This window comes from Hyla sarda, chromosome 1 (assembly GCF_029499605.1).
Source record: "Hyla sarda isolate aHylSar1 chromosome 1, aHylSar1.hap1, whole genome shotgun sequence".
Lineage (NCBI taxonomy): Eukaryota > Metazoa > Chordata > Amphibia > Anura > Hylidae > Hyla > Hyla sarda.
In genome coordinates this window covers 94326907-94351541 of record NC_079189.1, presented here as the reverse complement: position 1 = coordinate 94351541, position 24635 = coordinate 94326907, and the positions used below count along the sequence as shown (strand labels likewise).

The following is a 24635-nucleotide window of genomic DNA, read 5'->3' as shown; positions in this document are numbered from 1 at the left end:
CAAGTTGAAGACCACTGGTATGTAGGATGGATACAGGGAAAAACCGACATGAGAGAGAATCTGGGACACGTTCTGGTACCCCTGGCACAATTGGTATTTTACATTTCAGATCACTGTAGTTTGGAATTATGTTACATGGTGAGCATCAGGAAACGTTCAACTGGCAAGTAGATTGCTGACCTCTGAAGGTCGCCATATGTAGTATACTGTCTTTAATTATGTCCTAAGTGTATACACTTCTTATGTGGTTGTGTGGTAGACACCTAGATGATAGATTTTCTAGTATTATTTATATAGATCAGGCCTTTGTCCGGCAGCCAGATGGTCTCACACCTAGGTATGTAGTTTGCTGGCTTTATCTGACAGTGAGGCTTATAGGTAGCCATCCTAGGTGTCCCCTGTTTAAATTTCTCATCGTTTGCTAGTAAAATATTTGTTTTGGGTCTTTCTAACGACAGGTGACAGGTATATCCGTTATGACTGGGTGCTTGTTACTACAAGATTCCAGCGGGAGCTCAGCTGTCATACACAACAGGGTTCCTGCCCCAACTGCTGGGAGTGAAGTGAACTTCATCTGGGCAGTTCCAGAGCATTGTAGTGGTGATCACATGATCTCTGCTTTTAGTCCCCTAGTGTGAGAGCCATGATGGGGGACTGGCATCTCTGTTAGGATCACCAGACCCATGGTCAGGCCAGGAATTGCTTCCATAATATGGATGGCAAATTGTGCTTGAAATATGCTCTGTCGGGAGCCGTACAGTGATATATGGTGTAAAAACCTCAGGCCAGGGAAAAGATTTGCTTCTTAGGCCCCTTTCACACTATTAGAAGGGTCCCTTATAGAAGGGTCCCTTATAGAAGGGTCCCTTATAGAAGGGTCCCTTATAGAAGGGTCCCTTATAGAAAAAGTTTTTAAAATGGATTTTAAACGTCCGTTACAAAATCCCATTGAAGTCTATGGGATTTTTTGATTATCCGTTCTGACTAACGGACGTTAATTGTGACTGAAGCAAAAAAGGGCACTCATTTTTCTTCCATCACAAGAAACGGCTAAATTAATGGCCGTTATTTTTAACATTCAAGTCTATGGCAAACGGATGAGCCTTTATGTCATCTGTTTGCACCTGGTTTACAATATCCGTTATTACTTCTGAGCATGCTCAGAAGAGGTGACATCAGCAGACTCCTGCAGTGCTGAGGGACTACTACTACTCACATCATAGAACAGACTTGTTTCCATGATGGGAGTAGTAATTCTCCGGCTGCGGGAGTCTGCAGACAGCTGGGGAGGCCACATTAGTGTTTGTACTACTACCCCCATCATGGAACAGAGTCTGTTCCATGATGGGGGTTGTAGTACAGGGGCTAAGGGATTGATCGCACCGGATTTCACTTCTGAGACCCGATGCCATCCGAAGTTATTAAGCAGGGGAGCAGGTGACATGGTCCGCAACCCTGCGATGTATCAGTGTGTTTTAACTTTCATTTTTGAATCCCCCGAGGGAAGCCCTGAATGGCAGATACTGAGGAGCCAATCAGGGCTCTCAGTGGGAGATTTAAAAATGAGCATTGTGAGTAGCAGGGGGCATATCTATATTAACCCCTTAAGGACCAAGCCAATTTTCACCTTAAAGGGGTACTCCGGTGAAAACCTTTTTTTCTTTTAAATCAACTGGTGGCAGAAAGTTAAATATATTTGTAAATTACTTCTATTAAAAAATCTTACTCCTTCCAGTACTTATTAGCTGCTGAATGCTACAGAGGAAATTCCTTTCTTTTTGGAACACTGATGACATCACGAGCACAGTGCTCTCTGCTGACATCTCTGTCCATTTTAGCAACCATGCATAGCAGATGCATAGCAGATGTATGCTAAGGGCAGCATGGTGGCTCAGTGGTTAGCACTGCTGCCTTGCAGTGCTGGGGACTTGGGTTCAAATCCCACTAAGGACAACAATAAATAAAGTGTTATTATTATTATTATTATAATAACGTCAGCAGAGAGAACTGTGTTCGTGATGTCATCAGAGAGCATTCCAAAAAGAAAAGAATTTCCTCTGTAGTATTCAGCAGCAAATAACTACAGGAAGATTTTTTAATAGAAGTAATTTACAAATATGTTTAACTTTCTGCCACCAGTTGATTTAAAAAAAAAAAAAAAAAAAAAAAAAAGGGGGTTTCACCGGAGTACCCCTTTAAGGACCAGGCCAAATTTTTATTTAGCGTTTTCGTTTTTCTCCTCTCCTTCTAAAATCCATAACTCTTTTATATTCCCATCTACAGACTCATATAAGGGCTTTTTTTTTGCATGAACAATTGTACTTTGTAATAAAACCTCTCATTTTATGTATTCATAAAATGTACGGCGAACCCCCCCAAAAAAATTTTTTTTTAGGGAGGAAATTTAAATGAAAACCACAATTTTGCACATTTTGGAGGGTTTTGTTTTCACACTATACACTTTACAGTAAAAATGACGTGTTCTTTATTCTGTGGGTCAATACGATTAAAATGATACCCATGGCTGGATACTTTTATATATTTGTACCACTTAAAAAATCTAAAACTTTTTGTACAAAATCAGTAATCTAAAAATCACCCTATTTTGACCACCTATAACTTTTTCATTTTTCCGTATATACGGCGGTATGAGGGCTCATTTTTTGCGCCGTCATCTGTACTTTTTATTGATACCACATTTGCATATATAAAACTTTTAGATCATGTTTTATAAAATTTTTTTTTGAATAAAGTGTGACAAGAAAGCAGCATTTTTGGACTTTTTTTTTTATTTTTTACGTTTATGCCATTCACCGTACGGGATAATTATCATATTTTGATAGTTCGGACATTTACACACGCGGCGATATCAAATATGTTTCTAAAAAAAAAATTACGCTTTTTGAGGGTAAAATGGGAAAAATTGACAATTTAAATTTTTATTGGGGGAGGGGATTTTTCACTTTTTTTTTAACTTTTTTTATTTTTAAATTTTTCAACTTTTTTTTTTCTACACTTTTTATGTCCCCATAGGGGATTATCTATAGCAATCCTTTGATTGCTAATACTGCTCAGAGCTATGTATAGGAAATAGCACTGATCAGTATTATCGGTGATCTTCTGCTCTGGTCTGCTCAATCTCAGACCAGAGCAGAAGACCCCGGGAGACGGCCGGAGCCAGGTGAGGGGACCTCCGGTCGCCATGCTGGATGATCGGATCACTGCGGCAGTGCTGTGGGCGATCCGATCATCCATTTAAAGTACTGCACTGCCGCAGATGCCATGATCTGTATTGATCACGGCATCTGCGGGGTTAATGGCGGACATCCACGCGATCGCTGATGTCGGCCATTACCGGCGGGTCCCCGGCTAGCAGCCGGAACCTGCCGTGTATTACGCGAGCACCGTTCTGATGCTCGCGGTCATACACAGGACGTAAATGTACGTCCTGGTGCGTGAAGTACCGCCAAACCAGGACGTACATTTACGTCCGTGGTCGTTAAGGGGTTAAAAGCGCTGTGGGGGGCAAGATATATAGCGCAGCAGGGGGGGCAAACATATAGCCTATATATATCTAGACCCCCAGCGCATTTATAGTATGCCCCCGCCGGTACATTTATACATATATACCCATACTTCAGTCTTCTTGAGCTGCCATTCGTGGTTGGTCGGGGGACACTATAGCTCACACCAGCAAATCGCTGATCTATTTTTGCTATGATACTGGACCTGGGATTCTATTGATGGGATGCTTTTTGGCACACTATTGACTGCAACAACTAGGGATGTCGTAATACCATTTTTTAATACCGATACTCAGATACCAGTTACCGATGCTTTTTTTTCCATGTCATGGGTCAGGTTTTTTTTTTTTTTTTTAAATGGGGAGGGGCTTTCATTTTATTCAAAAAGGGTGGGGGGCGGGGCGGGGCAGGGAATTCAAACTTTTATTAGGGAAGGGGTTAATTGACCATTTATTTATTTTTTATTTTTGACACCATTTCCCCGCCCCATAGGGCACTATTACATGCAATATGTAGATTGTATATACTGATCAATGATATGCCATAGCATAGCATTGTTCAGTGTTATCGGATGGCCGCAGTAAAGGAGTGACGATTGGACGTCCCGGAGCACAGTAAGGGACCTCCGGACGTCTTCACAGCTAATCGGGACAGTGCAATTTCACTGCAGTGATCCCGAGCAGCATCCCTAAGCTAACCGGCAGTTAACTTTAGGACTAGACGGTGATGTCCGGCATTAACCCTATAGACGCCACGATCAAAGTTGATTGCGGCATCTATAGAGTTAATGCCGGACATCACCGCTATCGGTGAAGTTTGGCATTAGCCACAGGTCCTGGCTATGACGTGCACGGCATAGTTCAGCACCTCTGATACCTGCTGGCGGGGGTCACGCTGGCGAGTATCGGGGAACTCGTGCAAATGTCCAGTATTGGTATCGGGACATCCCTAGCAACAACACAGATATGTGCTTTCAGTCCAACTGGATGCATGGGAAGATAGATCACCAGGGCCTGAGGATTTATAATATAGAAATGATGCTCTGATTTATTGTCTATAAAAACCAGTTTCTGTCCCGGTTGTTGTCATTTCACGATTTCCGTTACTGTTTGGAAATATCCCTGACATGGCTTTCCTAAGAACCTCTCACTGCTGTCCAGCAAACACACTGGGCCTCTCCAGGCCGAATAATTTCATCCAAATATTTCCCGGCTCTATGCAGAAGAGCAATAAAAAAACAAACCTCTGCTTCTCACACATGCTAATGGTTTCTGCGTACATTTACATTAGCGAATAATGGATGAACAGACGACATACGGCTTTATGTAATGTCCTATTATTCTTGGTAACAGGAAGTCACTCTGTGCTCAGCAAATGTGCGAAGGACACAGTGCACTTTACAGGGCTCTAACGCTGGTTTCCCTTTCAGGTTTGGTGCATTTATTTACATGAAATCCTCCTGAGAACCCTATAGATGAAATGATATAGACTTCAAGTAGCTCGGCAACTTACTTCATTTTACGGTTCTGCCCAATACAGACATCTGCACGAGTGAGGCTGTGTACTGCAGTGGCACACTGGCCATGCCAACTTGTGATGCCTTTGCAAAGGTTACCACGTTTATAAATGAAAGGGGTTAATACAATATTCAACTGCACCGCTTATCCACAGGATAGGTGATAACAAGCTGGTCAGTAGTCCAACCTCTAGGCCAGTGTTTCCCAACCAGGGTGCCTCCAGCTGTTGCAAAACTACAACTCCCAGCATGCTGGGAATTGTAGTTTTGCAACAGCTGGAGGCACCCTGGTTGGGAAACACTGGCCTAGGCAAAACGTAGTTTATTAATCTGACTGCTGAGACCCCTGTTGATCACAAGAATGAGATTCTATTGTCCTGTGTAAATGGAGAAGTGGTCAAGCATGCGCTGTTCTACATCTATTTGCTTATTATGTGAGGTCTGAAGATAGCCAAGCTGTGTATTCAGCTTTCTCCTATAGAGAGTAAATGGAGCAACTGCGCTGTGCTTGACTCAGTCTCCATTTACATGGGGGAGACAAGGGACCCCTATTCTTTTCATTGTTTGGTGTAACAGTAGTTTGACCAACACCAATGAGATTCTGTGAAAACGTTATAAAAAGGGCCAGTAGAAGCAGGATTTACCTCTGAAATGGCCATCACAACTTTGTTTTGGATGCGTTCCAAGTGACCGCTCTAGGTTGATGTCCTGAGCCAAATTAGATAATACGTGCACGGAGAAAACAGTAGGGATCAACCAATTATCGGTTTGGCCGATATTCACGATTTTGGGCGTTATCTGTATCGGCAATTACCTTGCCGATAAGCCGATAATGCCCCGCCCCCATCGTGCCGCACCGTGACCGCCCCCACCACCGCACCGCCCCGGCCCCATTGCCTCCCCCGGTTTTATAATTACCTGTTCCCGGGGGCTGGGGTCCACGCTACTTCTGGCTCCTGCTGCGTCCTGCGTTACGCTGTGCACAGTGACGAGTGACATCCCCAACGCAACGTCACAGTCAGTGCACACAGTGACAGCTCAGGAGGACGCCACTGGAGCCAGATGTAGAGTGGACCCCGGGAACAGGTAATTATAATACCGGGGATGGGGGAGGAAATGGGGGGGGGGGGCGGGGCGGTGCGGTCGTGGTGATAGGACTCAGGAGGACCCCTGGACAGGCAGGGGGAGAGAAGCGGGTGGCGGCGGCCTATGGCACCGCAAAAGCCACTGCAGTTCATTGATTTAAAGCGCCCGCTTTAAATCAATGATCTGCAGCGGTGTCGGGGGGAAGATAAATAGCCGATAACTTATACCGGAATATCGGTATAAGTTATCGGCTATCCACCTTCACCTCGACCGATTATCGGTATCGGCAATAAAAAAAAATCAATATCGGTCGATCCCTAGAGAACAGTCTGACTCTCTCATTGGCTCAAACTGTTCTCTGGTTTTTGTATAGCGTACACCCAAGATATATCCTTCACTAGGGCATAGCACATTGTATAAACATTGTAATTGGTTAGCAGATTACTTTACATAAGCATTGCATCATATTTTCTCTGTGCCAAAAGGGATGGTCACAGAGTGTAATACGGGATGTAACCTCCATTTTATATCTATTATCCATAACCCTCTCACTGAGATTATAATAAGATTTATTGAATGTTGATACATGTTGCCACTATACTTTCTACGTTTCTATTTGGAGGTTGTTTACAAAAATAGTGTCAGTTTTTCCCGACAATCTGCGCTGCGAAAGTGCGGGATTGTGCGTCCTGGGGTGAGCTTGTTTGAGGTAAAAGGTACGTTCGCTTTAAGATAAAAGGTAGTGACCACTCGGGATTACATCTCAAATACATTCTAAACAAAGAACAGTATAAAATATCTTTGTCGATGATTACTCCTAATGAAATCTCAAGGCAGTGCCAAATGGACTTATTCTCTGTAGACTGACATTCCATTTACTTACAAACGTCATTTTTGGGATCTTCTGGCATAGTTAAAGGGGTGGAGCTTTACTGTATAGCGTACTAAAAATGTCTCACATGCCTTTTGGTCAGATTGGTCCCTGGCTCAGCCTTGATAAATCTCCCTAAATGTGTACTATATTAAAGGGGTACTCCGGTGGAAAACATTTTTTTTTTTTTTTTCAATCAACTGGTGCCAGTAGGTTAAAAAGATTTGTAAATTACTTCTATTTAAAAATCTTAACCCTTCCGGTACTTATAAGCTGCTGTATGTTTGAGGAAGTTATTTTCCTTTTCAATTTCCTTTCTGTCTGACCACAGTGCTCTCTGCTGACACCTCTGTCCATTTTAGGAACTGTCCAGAGTAGGAGCAAATCCCCTATCCTTCTCCGGACAGTTCCTAAAATAGACAGAGGTGTCAGCAGAGAGCACTGCGGTCAGACAGAAAGGAAATTCAAAAAAGAGCAAAACTTCCTGTGGATCATACAGCAGCTAAGTACGGGAAGGATTACGATTTTTAAATAGAAGTCATTTATAAATCTGTTTAACTTTCTGGCACCAGTTGATTAAAAAAAAAAAAAAAAAAAAATGTTTTCCAGGGGAGTACCTCTTTAAGCCACGTGTAAACCTGTTAGTCCTTGTGAAAATAAAGCATTGACTAACTTTTTGTTTTCTTTCTTTTTAGATTTGGTCTTAGCAACAAGTTTGAAGCAGAATTCCCATCATCTTTAACTGGAAAAGTATGTATCCATTAGCTTCATATGTGATGTCATTTATAAGTTGCATATGAAGTTTTCAATGAGTAAATATCTATTTATTTATTTATTCCCAGGTAGCACCGGAGGAATTTAAATCTAGTATTAACCGAGTTAACAGTTGTCTTAAGAAGAACCTTCCAATTAATGTTCGATGGCTGCTGTGTGGGTGTCTGTGTTGTTGCTGCACTCTGGGATGTAGCATGTGGCCGGTTGTATGTCTCAGTAAAAGGGTAAGTTATTCTTTGATAATCAAGTTTATATTGCTTTACTGCATTCACTGCCTTACTACTGCAAAGTATTTTCAGAAAAAAATTAGTGAATAGAACAGTGTTTCCCAACCAGGGTGCCTCCAGCTGTTGCAAAAGTACAACTCCCAGCATGCCCGGACAGCCAAAGGCTGTCCGGGCATGCTGAGAGTTGTAGTTTTGCAACAGCTGGAGTCACCCTGGTTGGGAAACACTGGATTTGAAAGTTATTTTACTAGATTATGTCATGCACATGGTAAAACCTTATTACCTAATCCCCAGGATAGGCCTTCAGTGTCTGTTCTGCGAGGTGCCCCTGCTGATGTGATGTTCAGTTGAACTGCGGCACTGTCACTGCACAGTGAACGGAGCTTAGAGGTATTCTAGGAAAACTAACTTTTTTTTTTTTTTTTTTTTTTTTTATATCAACTGACTCCAGAAAGTTAAAGGGGTAGTCCAGTGGTGAAAAACGTATCCCCTATCCTAAGGATAGGGGATAAGTTTGAGATCGCGGGGGGTCCGACCGCTGGGGCCCCCTGCAATCTCTCTGTACAGGGGCCCCGGCTCTCCGGCCAGATAGCGGGTGTCGACCCCCGCACGAGGCGGCGGCCGACATGCCCCCTCAATACATCTCAATGGCCGAGCCGGAGATTGCCGAAAGCAGAGCTTCTGCTCTGCCATAGAGTTGTATTGAGGGAGCGTGTCGGCCGCTGACTCGTGCGGAGGTCGACACGCCCCCTTCCCGCGGGCTCTCGGGGCTCTGTACAGGAGATCGCAGGGGGCCCCAGCGGTCGGACCCCCCGCGATCTGCAACTTATCCCCTATCCTTAGGATAGGGGATAAGTTGTTCACCACTGGACTACTCCTTTAAACAGACATGTAAGTGACTTCTATTAAAAAAATCGTAATCCTTCCAGTATTTATCAGCTGCGGAAGTTGAGTTGTTCTGTCTGACCACAGTGCTCTTTGCTGACACCTCTGCTTGTTTCAGAAACTGTCCAGAGTGCGAGCAAATCCACATAGCAAACCTCTAATGCTTCGGACAGTTCCTGAGACAAGTAGAGGTGTCAGCAGAGAGCATTGTTGTCAGAAAGAAATGAACTATACTTCAACAGCTGATAACTACTGGAAGGATTAAGATTTTTTAATAGAAGTAATTTACACATCTGTTTAACTTTCTGGAGCCAGTTTCTGGAGCTGAAGGGTCCTACACATTGTATGTTGGCCATGCTAGGTTGCTGCAGCTCATATCCCACTGAAGGGAATGAGCCATCAATACGTTTTCACTGGCACAGAGTGGTTCTAGGTGCCCCCACAGTTTTCCTTCCTCATCCCTATTAAAGGGGTACTCTGGTGCTTAGACAACTTATCCCCTATCCGCTGGGGACCCCCGCGATCTTGCACGTGGCACCCCGTTTGTAATCAGTCCCCGGAGCGTGTTCGCTCTGGGTCTGATTACCGGCGATTACTACAGAGGAAATTCTTTTCTTTTTGGAATGCTCTCTGACAACATCATGAGCACAGATCTCTCTGCTGACGTTATTATAATAATGCTTTATTTATTGTTGTCCTTAGTGGGATTTGAACCCAAGTCCCCAGCACTGCAAGGCAGCAGTGCTAACCAGTGAGCCACCATGCTACCCTTAAGATGTATGCTAAGGGTAGCATGGTGGCTCACTGGTTAGCACTGCTGCCTTGCAGTGCTGGGGACTTGGGTTCAAATCCCACTAAGGACAACAATAAATAAAGCATTATTATAATAACGTCAGCAGAGAGATCTGTGCTCATGATGTTGTCAGAGAGCATTCCAAAAAGAAAAGAATTTCCTCTATAGTATTCTGATTACCGGCGACCACAGGGCCGACGGCTCGCCTCCGCCCCCGTGTGACATCACGCTCCGCCCCTCACTGCAAGCCTATGGGAGGGGGCGTGATAGCTGTCACGCCCCCTTGCATTGAGGGGCGGAGCGTGACGTCACACGGGGCGGAGGCGTGACGTCACACAGGGCGGAGGCGTGACGTCACACGCCGTCGGCCCTATGGTCTCCGGTAATCAGACCCGGAGCGAACACGCTCCGTAGACTGATTACAAACTGGGTGCCGCGTGCAACATCACGGCGGGACTCCCGCGATCAGGCATCTTATCCCCTATCTTTTGGATAGGGGATAAGATGTGTAAGCACCGGAGAACCCCCTTTAAAGTCATGAGAATAGAGGTATTGCTGGAGATATTTAGATCCATTTCTAAGCGGAATCCACAGAAACTAGGGATTTCCGCTACAGAGGTTTCCGTCGCAGATATTCCGGTGTGTGCAGGGTGCAGCAGAATCTCATTGAAATCAATGGGACTCCGCTGCTGAGCAATCTCGTGGTGTGTTGCTTGCTTGCTTCCCGGCTTGAGGTGTGGTCATCGATTGTCGTATCTTATGAAGTAAAAGACAAAGTTCAGATGGTTCTCTGCTATCCTAGAACCTGGACATACATATGTAGTGCAGAAAAAGCCATCCTTGTGAGTTACTTCTATGGACAAATCAGGAAAGTTCTCCTCAGTGCTCAATGTCCAACAGCCTCTGACGCAGTGCTACCTCCAAGTGTACCCCCCCCCCCCCCAAAACAGAAGGGGTGCACAGCCCTTCTAATGCCAGTACATTGTGCTATATGGTATAGGGGTGTGAATCGCCAAGAATTTGGCGATTCGATTCGAATCGCGATACCAGTGTGGCGATTCGATATATCGCGATATATCGCGATACCGTCTAGGTGGCGATACATCGCGATATATCGCCCACCTGGGAGCATTCATAGATCCCAATAGACGCCGCTGTCAGCTTTGACAGCGGCGATCTAGTACTCCGGTGCTCACTTTTCTCATGTTAGCCCGTGCGGGCTGCAAAATAAAATAAAACGCACTTTATCTTACCTGCCAACGAGCCCGCGGAGCTCCGGTACAGGTGTTCGGTCCCCGGGCTGTATTCTTCTTACTTCCTGTTAGTCCGGCACGTCACATGGAGCTTCAGCCTATCACCAGCGGAGGCGGGACATCGCTGCGGCTGGTGATAGGCTGAAGCTCCATGTGACGTGCCGGACTAACAGGAAGTAAGAAGAATACAGCCCGGGGACCGAACACCTGTACCGGACTGTACCGGAGCTCCGCGGGCTCGTTGGCAGGTAAGAGAGAGTGCGTTTTATTAAAAATTCCACATCCCTAAAAGAATCGATTCAAAAATATTTTGAATCGATTCTGTATCGGCAAATGAAAAATCGCGATTATCGCGAGAATCGATTTTTTTCTTACATCCCTAATATGGTATTGTAATGATATAGGTGCCTTATTAAAACGTATGGATGGGTCTGTGGTTACAAGAACATAGGATAATGGACTCAGTCTTCTCCCTACTTTAATCTCCAAGATCAGAGCAGTGAGTGTGGTAAGCAGTGGGCACATACCTCTTGTCTAGTAGCACTTTTCTGCCTGGGGAACAGAGGACCAGAAAGTATTTGTAACGATAAGTAACTGTGTGTATAGCTGTACATTATAATTATCTTGTGGTTATAACTACATTACCCTGCAGTGTTGTTTTTGTTGCATTTGTTTAACTCCTTAAAGGGGATAAGATGTCAGATCGTAGAGGTCTTGCTGCTGGGGACCCCACGGGATCTCCGCTGCGGCACCCCGCTATCATTACTGCACAGAGCACACTCACTCTGTGCGTAATGACCGGCGATACAGGGGCTGGAGCATCGTGCCGTCACGGCTCCGCCCCCTCGTGACTTCTCGGCCTGCCCCCTTAATGCAAGTCTATTTGTACTGCGTAGAAACGGAAGCCGCCAAAATTTAGAAAAGGGCATTTTTTCTTCAATTTTGTTGCACAATGATTTTTTTTTTCCTTTTCGCCGTAGCTTTTTGGGTAAAATGACTGATGTCACTGCAAAGTTGAATTGGTGGCACAAAAAATAAGCCATCATATGGACTTTTAGGTGCAAAATTGAAAGGGTTATGATTTTTAAAATGTGAGGAGGAAAAAAACGAAAGTGCAAAAATGGAAAAACCCGTGGTTCTTAAGGGGTTAAGGGAAACCAAATGGAGCAACAGCACTAACCTGTGTATACCAGGTAATAGTTCGGGTAATGCTGATTCAAACACAGGTTGCCTATTCGGAAACCGCTGTGCCGTTCCCGAGATATATACAAAACTCAAATGTAAATCTTGGTTCACTGTGGTGTTCCCTTACTCCTTGGTGCACCCGCCCTGCGCTTGTGACTTTATTTCTCAAGTATTTTTTTAGTTGGATGCTTTATATTTTTATTTGCATTACTTTTAGGGATGCACCGAAAGGGAAATTTTGGTCCAAAACTGAAAATTTAGGCGGTGCTTGGTCGGAAACCGAAACTGAAAATGCATCACCCGCCCCCTTTTTTTTAAATATAGATTGTTACATTTTATTACTTTTTTGGCATGTGATGTGACCAAAATCAGCAATTTTTGCGTTTAACATTTTTTTTTGCGTTCAAATGGCAGGATCAGAAACAAAATAATTTAAAATTTGGGAAAATTAAGCCAATTATTATTTTTTCATATTTTTTAATATGGAAAATGGGAAAAGGAGGGTAATTTAAACTTTTATGGAAGGGGTTAATTTCTGTTTTTATTTTATTTATTTATTTTTTTATTTTATTTTTTTTACACTTTATTAGTTCCCTTAGGGGACATTTAGGAAGAATCATTAGATTCCTCATACAGATCAATGTGGTTCCATAGAACCCCATTGATCTGTGTGCTCTGCGTTCATTTGGTTGAGCCTTGCTTAAGCAGAGCCACAGTGGATTGCTCCCCCGGCAATCTCGCTCCACCCTACTGGACCACCAGGGAGTGTTTAAAGGGGTACTCCAGGGAAGTTAATAAAAAGAAAAATGCCCCAAAGCCACCACAATACCTGTTCTGTGTCCTCTGTAGTTATTCATGTTGTTGTTGATGCTTCTTTGGCCCCTGATGTCTCCTAAATACTTTTTTCCTTGTTTGCAGCACAGACTAAATCTCCCAGAAGTCACTGCAGCTCTGTGTAATGGCTGCCAGCCAACTGTGTGTGCAGGCTTACACTGCAGCTCACACACACTGTACATGTCTTTTCTTTCAGACTATCCTTCCTTCAGCAATAAATCATGCTGTGCTCTTAATAGCAGAAGTCAGTGATTAGATTTTCAGCAGAAAAACAGCAGCTATGTGCTCAGTTGTGACTGAGAATCTTCACTTCTTTTCTCCCACAGCTTACAAGCTCCTCACACAGGGAGGGAAGGGGAGGTGTGGCGTGGCTGTACAGCCAGAGCTTTAGACCAAACAGAAATCAGGTGGTGTTGTCCTGAAGGGTGGGGGCTAGTCTCAGTGAGGGGTTTACACCAAGACAAGGTGGATTTGAGAATTACATTTTTTCTCTCATTTCCTTCATGAAAGTGACAGCTGAAAGAGGGAAACTGCTGTATATAGCTAATGAATGATATTTAGACAAATACATAGATTGGTGGGCGGGAAAGGATGGGCTATGGGTTTAGTTCCCCAGAGTACACCTTTAAAGCACCCTTTAGACGCCGCAGTCAGCTTTGACAGCGGCGATCTAAAAGGTTAATAGCCGACATGCGGCGATCGCCGTGTGTTGGCTATTAGCTTCGGCCCTCTGCTACAAGAATCAGCAGGGGGCCGTCGGGTATGGCGCGGGCTCCAGTCAGAAGCTAGTGCCATACACAGTGGCAAACAGTTAAATGGTGGACATCGGAGCAATCTCTGGTGTCCGTCATTACAGGTAGATGTCAGCCGCTGATAGCATCTCCCTGTTATGACGCGGGCCCGCATCATGTCCTCACCCGATCCATGACGTACATGTATGTCATGGGTCAGGAGAGGATTAAGCCACGCTCGCCGAAATTATCGGCAGAAAATTCATTTGGCCATTTTCGGCGGACAAAATTTCGGTGTATCCCTAATTACTTTGGGTCTGTATATAATATTCAAGTAGAAGAAACAGACATAATCGCACATCTACATATTGTATTTTAAGCTAATTGTTTCTCAGCATAAATTCAAAAACTAACAGGTTGTTAGTATGCATTTTGATCAAAAGGTACAAGCCCACTCGCCTCGTCAAGGCCACCTAATTAGAGTGGGTCCCTAGCATAAAATGGCGTAGCACTGTGTGGCGACCACCACCGCAACACCAGTGCCCACAGGGGGAACGACCCACTGGCAGAGCGGCCCCAATGCCACTCAAACCAGTATATAATATATTAGGGGGGAGGGGCATGGGACCGCCCATTCTGCTGAAAGATGGGAGTTCCAATCCTCCAGGCAGATGAGGAGTGCCTTCTGTGGGAAAACCTTTTTAAAAGAATGTGTCTGAGGACAAACATTTTCATTATAAAGTGAAGGGGTACTCTGGCTTTATACATCTTATCCCCTATGCAAAGGATTGGGGATAAGATGTATGATCGCTGGGGACCTCCGCGATCTGGTCCACCCCACCTCCATTCATTTCTATGGGAGGCGGTGTGATAGCTGCCACGCCCCCTCCCATAGACATGAATGCAGGGGGCGTGGCCGTGACTTCACGTCCCCGTCTCGGAGGCAGCGCACGGCACAGAATGCTAGGGGTCTGCTCCGAGACTGCGGGGGTCTCCAGTGGCAGGACCCCTGCGATCATTCATCTTATCCCCTATCCATTGCTATACCTTATGTAAAAAAAAAAAATAATAATAATAGTTAATGGACAATGAGCAATGCTTTAGTCAGAGATCACCTTGTGCCTTTACACTAGGCAATTGTTTGGATTGCTCAGGCAGCGAAACAGATGATATGTGGACATAGGATACATAAGAGTACAGAACATTTCATCAAGGTTGAGCCACTGGTATTCTACATCACTGCCTGTAGTGGTTATCTGAGTACTTGTGTACATAGGTTGTTTGGTCTTGTAGCTAAGCCCCATTCATGCTACTGAAGGATTTCATATTTTTTTTTTTTTTTTTTACCCGAAAAAGATTATAAAAATTGAGCTTTCTGAACAAAAGAAAACACAATACTAACAAAGATGGTGGTAAAAGTGTGCGACTGCATGTGGTTTCCTGCCTAAAGTGTAATATAAGGATAAGGCATGTGTCCCCCCCCCCCCCCCCCCCCCTCCCCCCTCCCCCCAATTGGTGTTGGATAGTCAATGTCCTGACATGAACCCAGTAGAGGGAGTCTGTATAGACCAAACATCTCCATGTGTCTCATGGCCCTGCATGTCTTAAATTTTAATAAAAAAGTTACATTTATTGCCATGTCTTCAACTCTTGATAACATTTATGGCCAATACCTGCTGAGGATTCTGATGGTTTATGGGGGAGATTTATCAAAACCTGTGCAAAGGAAAAGTTGCCCAGTTGCCCATAGCAACCAATCAGATCGCTTCTTTCATTTTCCAGAGACCTTGTGAAAAGTGAAAGAAGCGATCTGATTGGTTGCTATGGGCAACTGGGCAACTTTTGCTAACTGTCCCTATGGGGGAGATTTATCAAAACCTGTGCAAAGGAAAAGTTGCCCATAGCAACCAATCAGATCGCTTCTTTCATTTTGCAGAGGCCTTGTTAAAAATGAAAGGAGCGAGTCGATTGGTTGCTATGGGCAACTGGGCAACTTTTCCTCTGGACAGGTTTTGATAAATCTCCCCCTATGTCGTTATATTGTATTAGACCAGTGTTTCTCAACCAGTGTGCCTCCAGCTGTTGCAAAACTACAATTCTCAGCATGCCCGGACAGCCTTCGGCTGTCCGGGCATGCTGGGAATTGTAGTTTTGCAACAGCTGGAGGCACACACACACACACACACACTGGTTGGGAAACACTGTATTAGACTAAGTATTTTAAATTTCTCTTTATATTCCTTCCCGTTGCTCTTGAACTTTTCTTGTTGATCTGCTTTCTGAGTCTTAGGGTACGTTCACACGGGCGGATTTTTGCAGCGTATTAAAGCTGTGGATCCGCTGGTGAAGGCCCCGCTCTATGCTGGCTTTACATGTGCCTGTTGGTAGCGGCAATACGCCCGATACGAGCAGACATACTGCAGCGATGTGCGCGGCGTACTCGCACATCGCGGCCGCTCTCCCTGCTCTGAGCTAGGCGGAGAGCTCCCGCGATGTGCGAGTATACTGCGACTCTCACATCGCAGTGTGCCTGCTGGTAGCGGTGTATTGCCACTACGAGCAGGCACATGTAAAGACAGCATAGAGCGGGGCCTTCACCAGCGGATCTGCAGTGTAAAATACGCTGTAAATCCGCACGTGTGAACGTACCCTTAGTCTGGGCTTATTTTGACACTTTTTGTTGCCTCCTTTGACGTCAGTCAGATGCTTCTCTGACTAAGGGTGCGTTCACATGGCCGTCTGTCCCTGTTTTTTTTTATCCCCGTTTTCGGTTCCTTTCTTGCAGGCTGTAAACGGATTAAAAACGGTAAAAAAAAAAAATCCCATTCATGTCAATGAGATTTTTATTTTTAATTTTTTTACAATCCGTTTACATCAGTTTGTACCAGTCTGCAATCATTTCCGTTTTTTTGACGGCAGAAGAAACGGCACATGCAGTATTTTTTTCTTCCGTCAAAAAAGACGGAAGAAAAAACGAATAAAGTAAATTTAACATCATGAAGTCATATGGAAAATGGATGAGCCATTAAAGGGGTACTCCGTTGGAAAACATTATTTTAAATCAACTGGTGCCAGAAAGTTAAGCAGATTTGTAAATTACTTCTATTAAAAAATCCCAATCCTTCCAGTACTTATCAGCTGCTGTATAATACACAGAAAGATCTTTTCTTTTTGAATTTTCTTTCTGCCTGACCACAGTGCTCTCTGCTGACACCTCTGTCCATGTCAGGAACTGTCCAGAGTAGGAGCAAATCCCCATAGCAAACCTCTCCTGCTCTGGACAGTTCCTGATGTGGACAGAGGTGTCAGCAGAGAGCACTGTGGTCAGGGAGAAAGGAAATTCAAAAAGAAAAGAACTTCCTGTGTATTATACAGCAGCTGATATTTACTGGAAGGATTGGGATTTTTTTATAGAAGTAAATTACAAATCTGTTTAACTTTCTGGCACTAGTTGAATTAAAAGTAAATGTTTTCCAGTGGAGTACCCCTTTAATGTAATCCGTTTGCATCTGTTATTGTCCGATTTTATTTTTGACGGGAGAACAGGACGGGTCTAGACGGCCGTGTGAACGCAGCCTAAAGAGGACTTTTCTCCTTTTGTCTTAGTGACTATAAATGTGCCATTGTTGGGAGCTAAAAATATTACTCTCCAATGGAGTGTGTCTTTCTGTTTTTGTGTGCCGTCACCTGCCTTTCGATGGGAACCAGTGACCTGTCAAGTGCGGAGATGAATTGGGCTGCACGTGCAGGAGCTTTTTTGCTTTCACCTGTCACAGCTGAGAAAAATGAAAAGCGCAATGATGTCTGCCGCGGTCTGATCTCCAGCTCCCGGCCTGGAATTATGAATTTCCTTGTATTGTTTCTAGTGACGAATGCTCGGTGGTCTCTTCTGCACCAGCAGAGCTATCTTCTATACATGGCTAGTGTGTTTGTCGTGATGCTCTGGAGGCATTGGTATATGTGTTTATGAGCTTTTAGTGAAACATAGGTTTTATTGTAATAGAATGGAAATAATGACACAAGCAGGATTTTGACAATGACCAAAGACATTTATAATGGTACCATTTTAAAGGGGTACTCTGGAGGTAAACTTTATTTTTTTTAAATCAACTTGTGCCAAAAAGTTAAACAGATTTGTAAATTACTTCTATAAAAAATTTGTAATCCTTCCAGTACTTATTAGCGTCTGTATACTACAGAGGAAATTCTTTTCTTTTTGGATTTCTTTTCTGTCATTACCACAGTGCTCTCTGCTGACACCTCTGTCCATGTCAGGAACTGTCCAGAGCAGCATATGTTTGCTATGGGGATTTTCTCCTGCTCTGGACAGTTCCTGACAGAGGTGTCAGCAGAGAGAGCACTGTGGTTGGCACAGAAAAGAAATCCAAAAAAAAAAAAATTCCTCTGTAGTATAAAGCCGCTAATAAGTAGTGGAAGGATTAAGATTTTTTAATAGAAGTAATTTACAAATCTGTTTAACTTTCTGGCATCAGTTGGTTTAAAAAAAAAATAAAAAAATAAAAAATAAATCCCCACTGGAATACCCCTTTAACCACTTAAGGATCCAGGGCGTACCGGTACGCCCTGAGTCCACTCCCTTTCTATAATGCAGCGTTCAAAGTTGATCACCGCGTCTAAAGTGAAAGTAAACTACTCCCGGCTAGCTAGCTAACCACTGAGCCGGACGACACAAGGAGGGTCCCTACCTTCCTAGTGTGTCCGATCGCCGAATGACTGCTCTGTGCCCGAGATCCAGGCATGAGCAGTCATTCGGCAGAATTGATCAATGTTATCCTATGGGATAACAATGATCAATGTAGAAGATCAGTGTGTGCAGTGTTATAGTCCCCTATGGGAGCTATAACACTGCAAAAAAAAAAGTGAAAAGAAAAGTTAATAAAGATCATTTAACCCCTTCCCTAATAAGTTTGAATCACCCCCCTTTTCCCATAAAATCTTATGTGATATCTCCGCGTGCGCAAATGTCCGAATTATAAAAATAAATTGTTAACTAACTCCTTGGGGAAGGAGGGTTTTTCCGTTTTTGCACTTTCGTTTTTTCCTCCTTACCTTTTAAATATCATAACCCTTTCAATTTTGCACCTAAAAATCCATATGATGGCTTATTTTTTGTGCCACCAATTCTACTTTGTAATAACATCAGTCATTTTAGCCAAAAACCACGGCGAAACGGAAAAAAAAATAATAGTGCGACTAAATTGAAGAAAAAACGCCATTTTGTAACTTTTTGGGCTTCTGTTTCTACACAGTAAATTTTTCGATAAAAATGACATCTTCTCTTCTGTAGGTCCATGTGATTAAAATGATACCCTACTTATATAGGTTTGATTTTGTCTTCTGGAAAAAATCATAACTACATGAGGGAAAATTTATACATTTAAAATTGTCATCTGCTGACCCCTATAACTTTAATTTTCCGCGTATGGGGCAGTATGAGGGCTAATTTTTTTGCACCGTGATCTGAAATTTTTAGCAGTACCAGTTTTGTATTGATCGGACTTTTTGATCGCTTTTTATACATTTTTTCATGATATAAAAAGTGACCAAAAATACGCTATTTTGGACTTTGGAAATTTTTTACGCCATTGACCGTGCGGTTTCATTAACGATATATTTTTATAATTTGGACATTTCCGCACACGGCGATACCACCTGTTTATTTTTATTTAGTTGTTTTTTGTTTTTGTTTTTTAAATGGGGGAAAAGGGGGGTGTTTCAAACTTTTATTAGGGAAGGGTTATATGATCTTTATTCACTTTTTTTTCCACTCTTTTTTTGCAATGTTATAGCTCCCATAGGGGCTATAACACTGCACACACTGATCTTTTACATTGATCAGTGGTTTCTCATAGGAAACCATTGATCAATGATTCTGCAGCTTGACATTCGGCGATCGTACAGTGAGGAGGCAGGTAGGGATCCTCCTGCTGTCCTACAGCTGTTCGGGATGCCGCGAGTTCACTGCCGCGATCCCGAACAGCCCCCTGAGCTAACCGGCATTGGTTCACTTTGACTTTAGACGTGGCGTTCAATGTTAGGGGTTAATAGCGTGCTGCACCGCGATCAGTGCCGCACGCTATTAGCCACAGGTCCCAGCCATTGTTAGAGGCTGGGCCCGACCCGCTATGACGCGAGGTCACGCCGTGTCCCCACATTATAGAAAGGGAGTGGGCAGAGGGCATACAGGTACGCCCTCCGTCCCCAACAGGTTAAACCTCACGGTCAATGGCGTATGCGCAAAAAAATTCCAAAGTCCAAAATAGCGTATTTTTGGTCACTTTTTAGATCCTGAAATTTTTTTTAAAAAGTGATCAAAAAGTCCGATCAATACAAAAATGGTACCGCTAAAAACTTCATCATCATGGCGCAAAAAAACTTTAGATCATGGCGCTAAAAATGAGCCCTCATACCGCTCCATATGCAGAAAAAACGTATACATTTTCCTGTGTTATGCAGTTATGATTTTTTTTCCAGAAGTACGACAAAATCAAACCTATATAAGTAGGGTATCATTTTAATCGTATGGACCTACAGAATAAAGATAAGGTGTCATTTTTACCGAAAAATGTACTGTGTAGAAACAGAAGCCCCCAAAATGGTGTTTTTTCTTCAATTTTGTCGCACAATAATTTTTTTTTTCCGTTTCGTCGTAGATTTTTGGGTAAAATTACTGACGTCATTACAAAGTAGAATTAGTGGTGCAAAAAATAAGCCATCATTTGGATTTTTAGGGGCAAAATTTAAAGAATTGTTTTATTTATTTTTTATTTTTTTAGGCTGCTTTCACACTATAAAAATACCTCGGTTATAAACGTCAGTCATAAAAATCTTGACAATCGGCCATTAAACGGCCGTTAGAAAAATCCCATAGACTATAATGGGATTTTCTATTAGCCGTTTTAACCCTTTATCGCCCGTTATTAATAACTGCTGTTATGTTGTGATGGGCAAATGAACGGAAGAAATAGTGCATGCACTATTTCTCCCGTTACTATCGCCCTTCACAAAATAACGGCCGTTATTAATAAGGGGCGATAAAGGGTTAAAACGGCTATTAGAAAAATCCCATAGATTACAATGGGATTTTCTAACGGCCGTTAGGGATTTCCTAACGGCCGATTTTCAAGATTTTTATGACGGACGTTTATAACGGAGGAATCTTTATAGTGTGAAAGCAGCCTTAAAGGTAAGCAGGAAAAAAAAAAACGAAAGTGCAAAAACGGAAAACCCCGGGTCCTTAAGGGGTTAAATCCCCCCCCCATTGCAATCCATCAAGAAGTGAAAGAAAGGCTTTGAGTGTAAGTGTTCCCAAGGCATTTCTTTGTCACGTGAGATCTTTTAAACTATAGATAAAAATGATACGAACAACATAAAGGTGATAACATAGAAACACGAACGTTTCAATAACAGGTAGTACATTTTAGCGTTTTTAGGTTTTTCCTAATATATTAATCCGGTGGCATTATTTAGCGGCGGGTGGGCAGGCAGATGCCTGCTCAGTGTAGAACCTATTGCCGTTTTCCACCATTGATAGAGTAGCCTTTCAGAGTCAATGAGCTTCTGTCAATATAAGCTTGTCAACGCTACAACTTCATAGACTTGAGAGGCGGTTTAAGGGGTCAGCCCTTTTCAGGTTTGCTGTGATGCAAATGAACTGTAATGCTTAAACAACTATTGGAATTTTTATGTCTGCTCCTTGTTCTTTTTTTCCTATTTCCCCCCTTCTCACCCCCCACTTTTTTTTTTTTTTCTTCCCCTCCTCTCTCTCCCTTACCCCTTCACAAAGTCATTGACGAGACATTCAGTGCTTTCTAAATTGGAAGTTGCATTGTGCTAAAGACCCAGTACAGATTTACGGAGGACTGAAAGCAGTTAGATCATGTTCTTTTCATGGTGCGATTAGAATCAAATCGATTTCCCTCCAGCCTTCAGCATTCAGATGGCAATGTGAACAAAGCCCTGGGGCTAGACAAGGGACAAAACGACTGAACTGAATGTTAATTACTCTCCGCAGCCTTATTTTCTTTTCATTTGGGGCTGACTGGCAACTAAATTAACACAAAGTGTGACCATAACTGCAGCCCTATTTTCAATGAAAAGGGGAACAGCCTCTAAAAGACGATCTTTACAAAAAAACAAGCAGGGTCTGCTGATCTTTGTCAGCTTGGGGCACTGTTTCACTTTGCAGAAATGGCCAGATAATGAATGTAATACATTTAAAAAAAATAATAAAGTGACACTCATGTCCAAAGTAAGCCCTTGGGTTCCCACTCCAGCGCACTGTCCCCGTAGAGCCCTAGAGTCCTGGTGGTTATTCACTTCCATTGAGCTGGAATTGGTAATCGCTCTACGATAATGATTTGATGGACTTAATCGCATGTTAATGTCTGGCGCAGGAATATGAGAATGAACGTGTGGATTCGGACCAGGGGATCTGTTTTGTTGGTGCGTCCAGCGTGGAGCGGTACGGGGCGTCCTTTCTCATCCTACACTGCAGCTGCACCGATGGCTGAGCTGTCACTTTGCACCTGCAGCTTTTTTCCTGGCTTTTAACACCTGGCATCATGATTTATCCTCTCCGGTACTAGACTCCTGCGTCTAAACAAACCATTGTAGGCTACGTTTTTATAAAGGGAAGGGGGGGGAATCTGGTTTAATAAATAATTTTTTTTTTTATATGAAAACTTTGACTGTATCATGAGAATAGATTTTCTTTAAAGTCGCTGGGAAATTGTAACAAGGGAGCTGAATACAGATTAGAGCAGTGTTTCCCAACCAGGGTGCCTCCAGCTGTTGCAAAACTACAACTTCCAGCATGCCCGGACAGCCGAAGGCTGTCCGGGCTTGCTGGGAGTTGTAGTTTTGCAGCAGCTGGAGGCACCCTGGTTGGGAAACACTGGATTAGAGACATGTTTTATCTCCATCTGTGGCCAAACACTTCCATACATGCGTTCTCTCCTGGCCTTGCCCATACACATGGATGTTCAGTGCAGCCAAAGGTTCATGTGTCCTATATGGTGACGGCTCTCGTGGCAACTTATCTCTCCCACAATAGGGTCTTGTAGTCAATATTCAAATGCCTTTCCCTTCTCTCCCCAACATCATCTGTTAGAGGAGAGTCAGGAGCCCACTATAAACTTTTGTCTAATGTATTTGGGCACTTTGAAGTTTTCCTTTCGCTTAAAAGGGTACTCCAGTGAAATCCTTTTTTCTTTTAAATTAACTTTAAAAGACTTTAAAAAAAACTTACAAAAAAAATAATCTTAATCCTTCCAGTACTTATTAGCTGCTGAATGCTACAGAGGAAATTCCTTTCTTTTTGGAACACTGATGACATTACGAGCACAGTGCTCTCTGCTGACATCTCTGTCCATTTTAGCAACCATGCATAGCAGATGTATGCTAAGGGCAGCATGGTGGCTCAGTGGTTAGCACTGCTGCCTTGCAGTGCTGGGGACTTGGGTTCAAATCCCACTAAGGACAACAATAAATAAAGCGTTATTATTATTATTATTATTATTATTATAACGTCAGCAGTGAGAACTGTGCTCGTGATGTCATCAGAGAGCATTCCAAAAAGAAAATAATTTCCTCTGTAGTATTCAGCAGATAAGTACAGGAAGGATTAAGATTTTTTAATAGAAGTAATTTACAAATTAAACTTTCTGCCACCAGTTGATTTAAAAGAAAAAAAAGTTTTCACCGTTTAAAGGGGTACTCCGGTGGAAAACTTTCTTTTTTTAAATCAACTGGTGCCAGAAAGTTAAACAGATTTGTAAGTTACTTCTATTAATAAAATCTTAGTCCTTCCATTACTTATTAGCATCTGTATACTACAGAGGAAATTCTTTTTCTTTTTGGATTTTTTTTTCTGTCTGACCCCAGTGCTCTCTGCTGACCTCTGCTGTCCTTTTTAGGAACTGTCCAGAGCAGGACAAAATCCCCATAGCCAACATATGCTGCTATGGATGTGTTGCTAAAATGGACAGAGGTGTCAGCAGAGAGTACTGTGGTGGTAACAGAATAGAAATCCAAAAAAAAAAGCATTTCCTCTGTCGTATACAGCCCCTAAAAAGTACTGGAAGGATTAAGATTTTTTAATAGAAGTAATTTACAAATCTGTTTAACTTTCTGGCACCAGTTGATTTAAAAAAAAAATAAAGTTTTCCACCGGAGTATCCGTTTAAGAATAATTTTTTTTTGACATTTCAGACATCTGAAAAGTTTTTTGATCAGTCAGGGTCTTGGTGCTGATAGACCCCCACGATCACTAATTATAACCAGTAGAAGCACACAGCTGAGTTCTTCACTCCCAGGCTTGCTGCTCGATCTGACTTGCTACAGCAGACAGGCTTCATTGTAAGTCCTAAACGGCAAGCTAGGGAGTCTACCACGGAGACCCTGATCGATCAAAACATTGGATTGTCTGTGTGACACTTCATTATATATATATATATATATATATATATATATATATATATATATATATATATATATAATATCATATATATATATTTTTTAAAGTGACAGGAACGCTTCGAGATAAGCACAGGGGCCCCTCAACTTCCAGTGGGCTCAGGATACGGTATTTACGTCATGCTGTGGTCCTTCCTGGATCACTGTAATTTGAGTCTATATCTAACATAATATGCCACAGCCAACAGGAATCGGTGATGTGCAGTTGGCTGGAAGATGTAGCCAACCAATATTGGCATGTCACTGGCTTGTATTACTAAGTGTATTGGTTGTCTAGTAGCACCTCTCTACAGTACAATGTTGTTTATACTGGGTGATTATTGACTAAAGGGGCAAATGTTCTGTCAGCTGATCAATGGAGTCATGCAGCCCTTAATAATTGCTCATTGGCAGCACATATTCCTATATACACAGAATGTGTGACCTTTCACGCCCCGTCATTAACCCATCTGAAGAGTC

At 42.9% G+C, this 24635-nt stretch overlaps 2 protein-coding genes across 2 annotated transcripts in view; one reads left to right on the top strand and one right to left on the bottom strand.

Annotated features, from left to right (window-relative positions):
* GSX2 (GS homeobox 2) overlaps positions 1 to 11484 on the bottom strand; it is a 51539-nt gene extending 40055 nt beyond the window's left edge. The window contains exon 1 of the mRNA XM_056558090.1: positions 11457 to 11484. The gene's annotated coding sequence lies outside the window, so the exon portion shown is untranslated. The remainder of the gene's footprint in view (positions 1 to 11456) is intronic.
* CHIC2 (cysteine rich hydrophobic domain 2) overlaps positions 1 to 24635 on the top strand; it is a 48402-nt gene that overhangs the window by 6164 nt on the left and 17603 nt on the right. Inside the window, exons 2-3 of the mRNA XM_056558134.1 lie at positions 7693 to 7747; positions 7840 to 7995. Of these exons, the coding sequence (XP_056414109.1) occupies positions 7693 to 7747; positions 7840 to 7995 (211 nt within the window). The remainder of the gene's footprint in view (positions 1 to 7692; positions 7748 to 7839; positions 7996 to 24635) is intronic.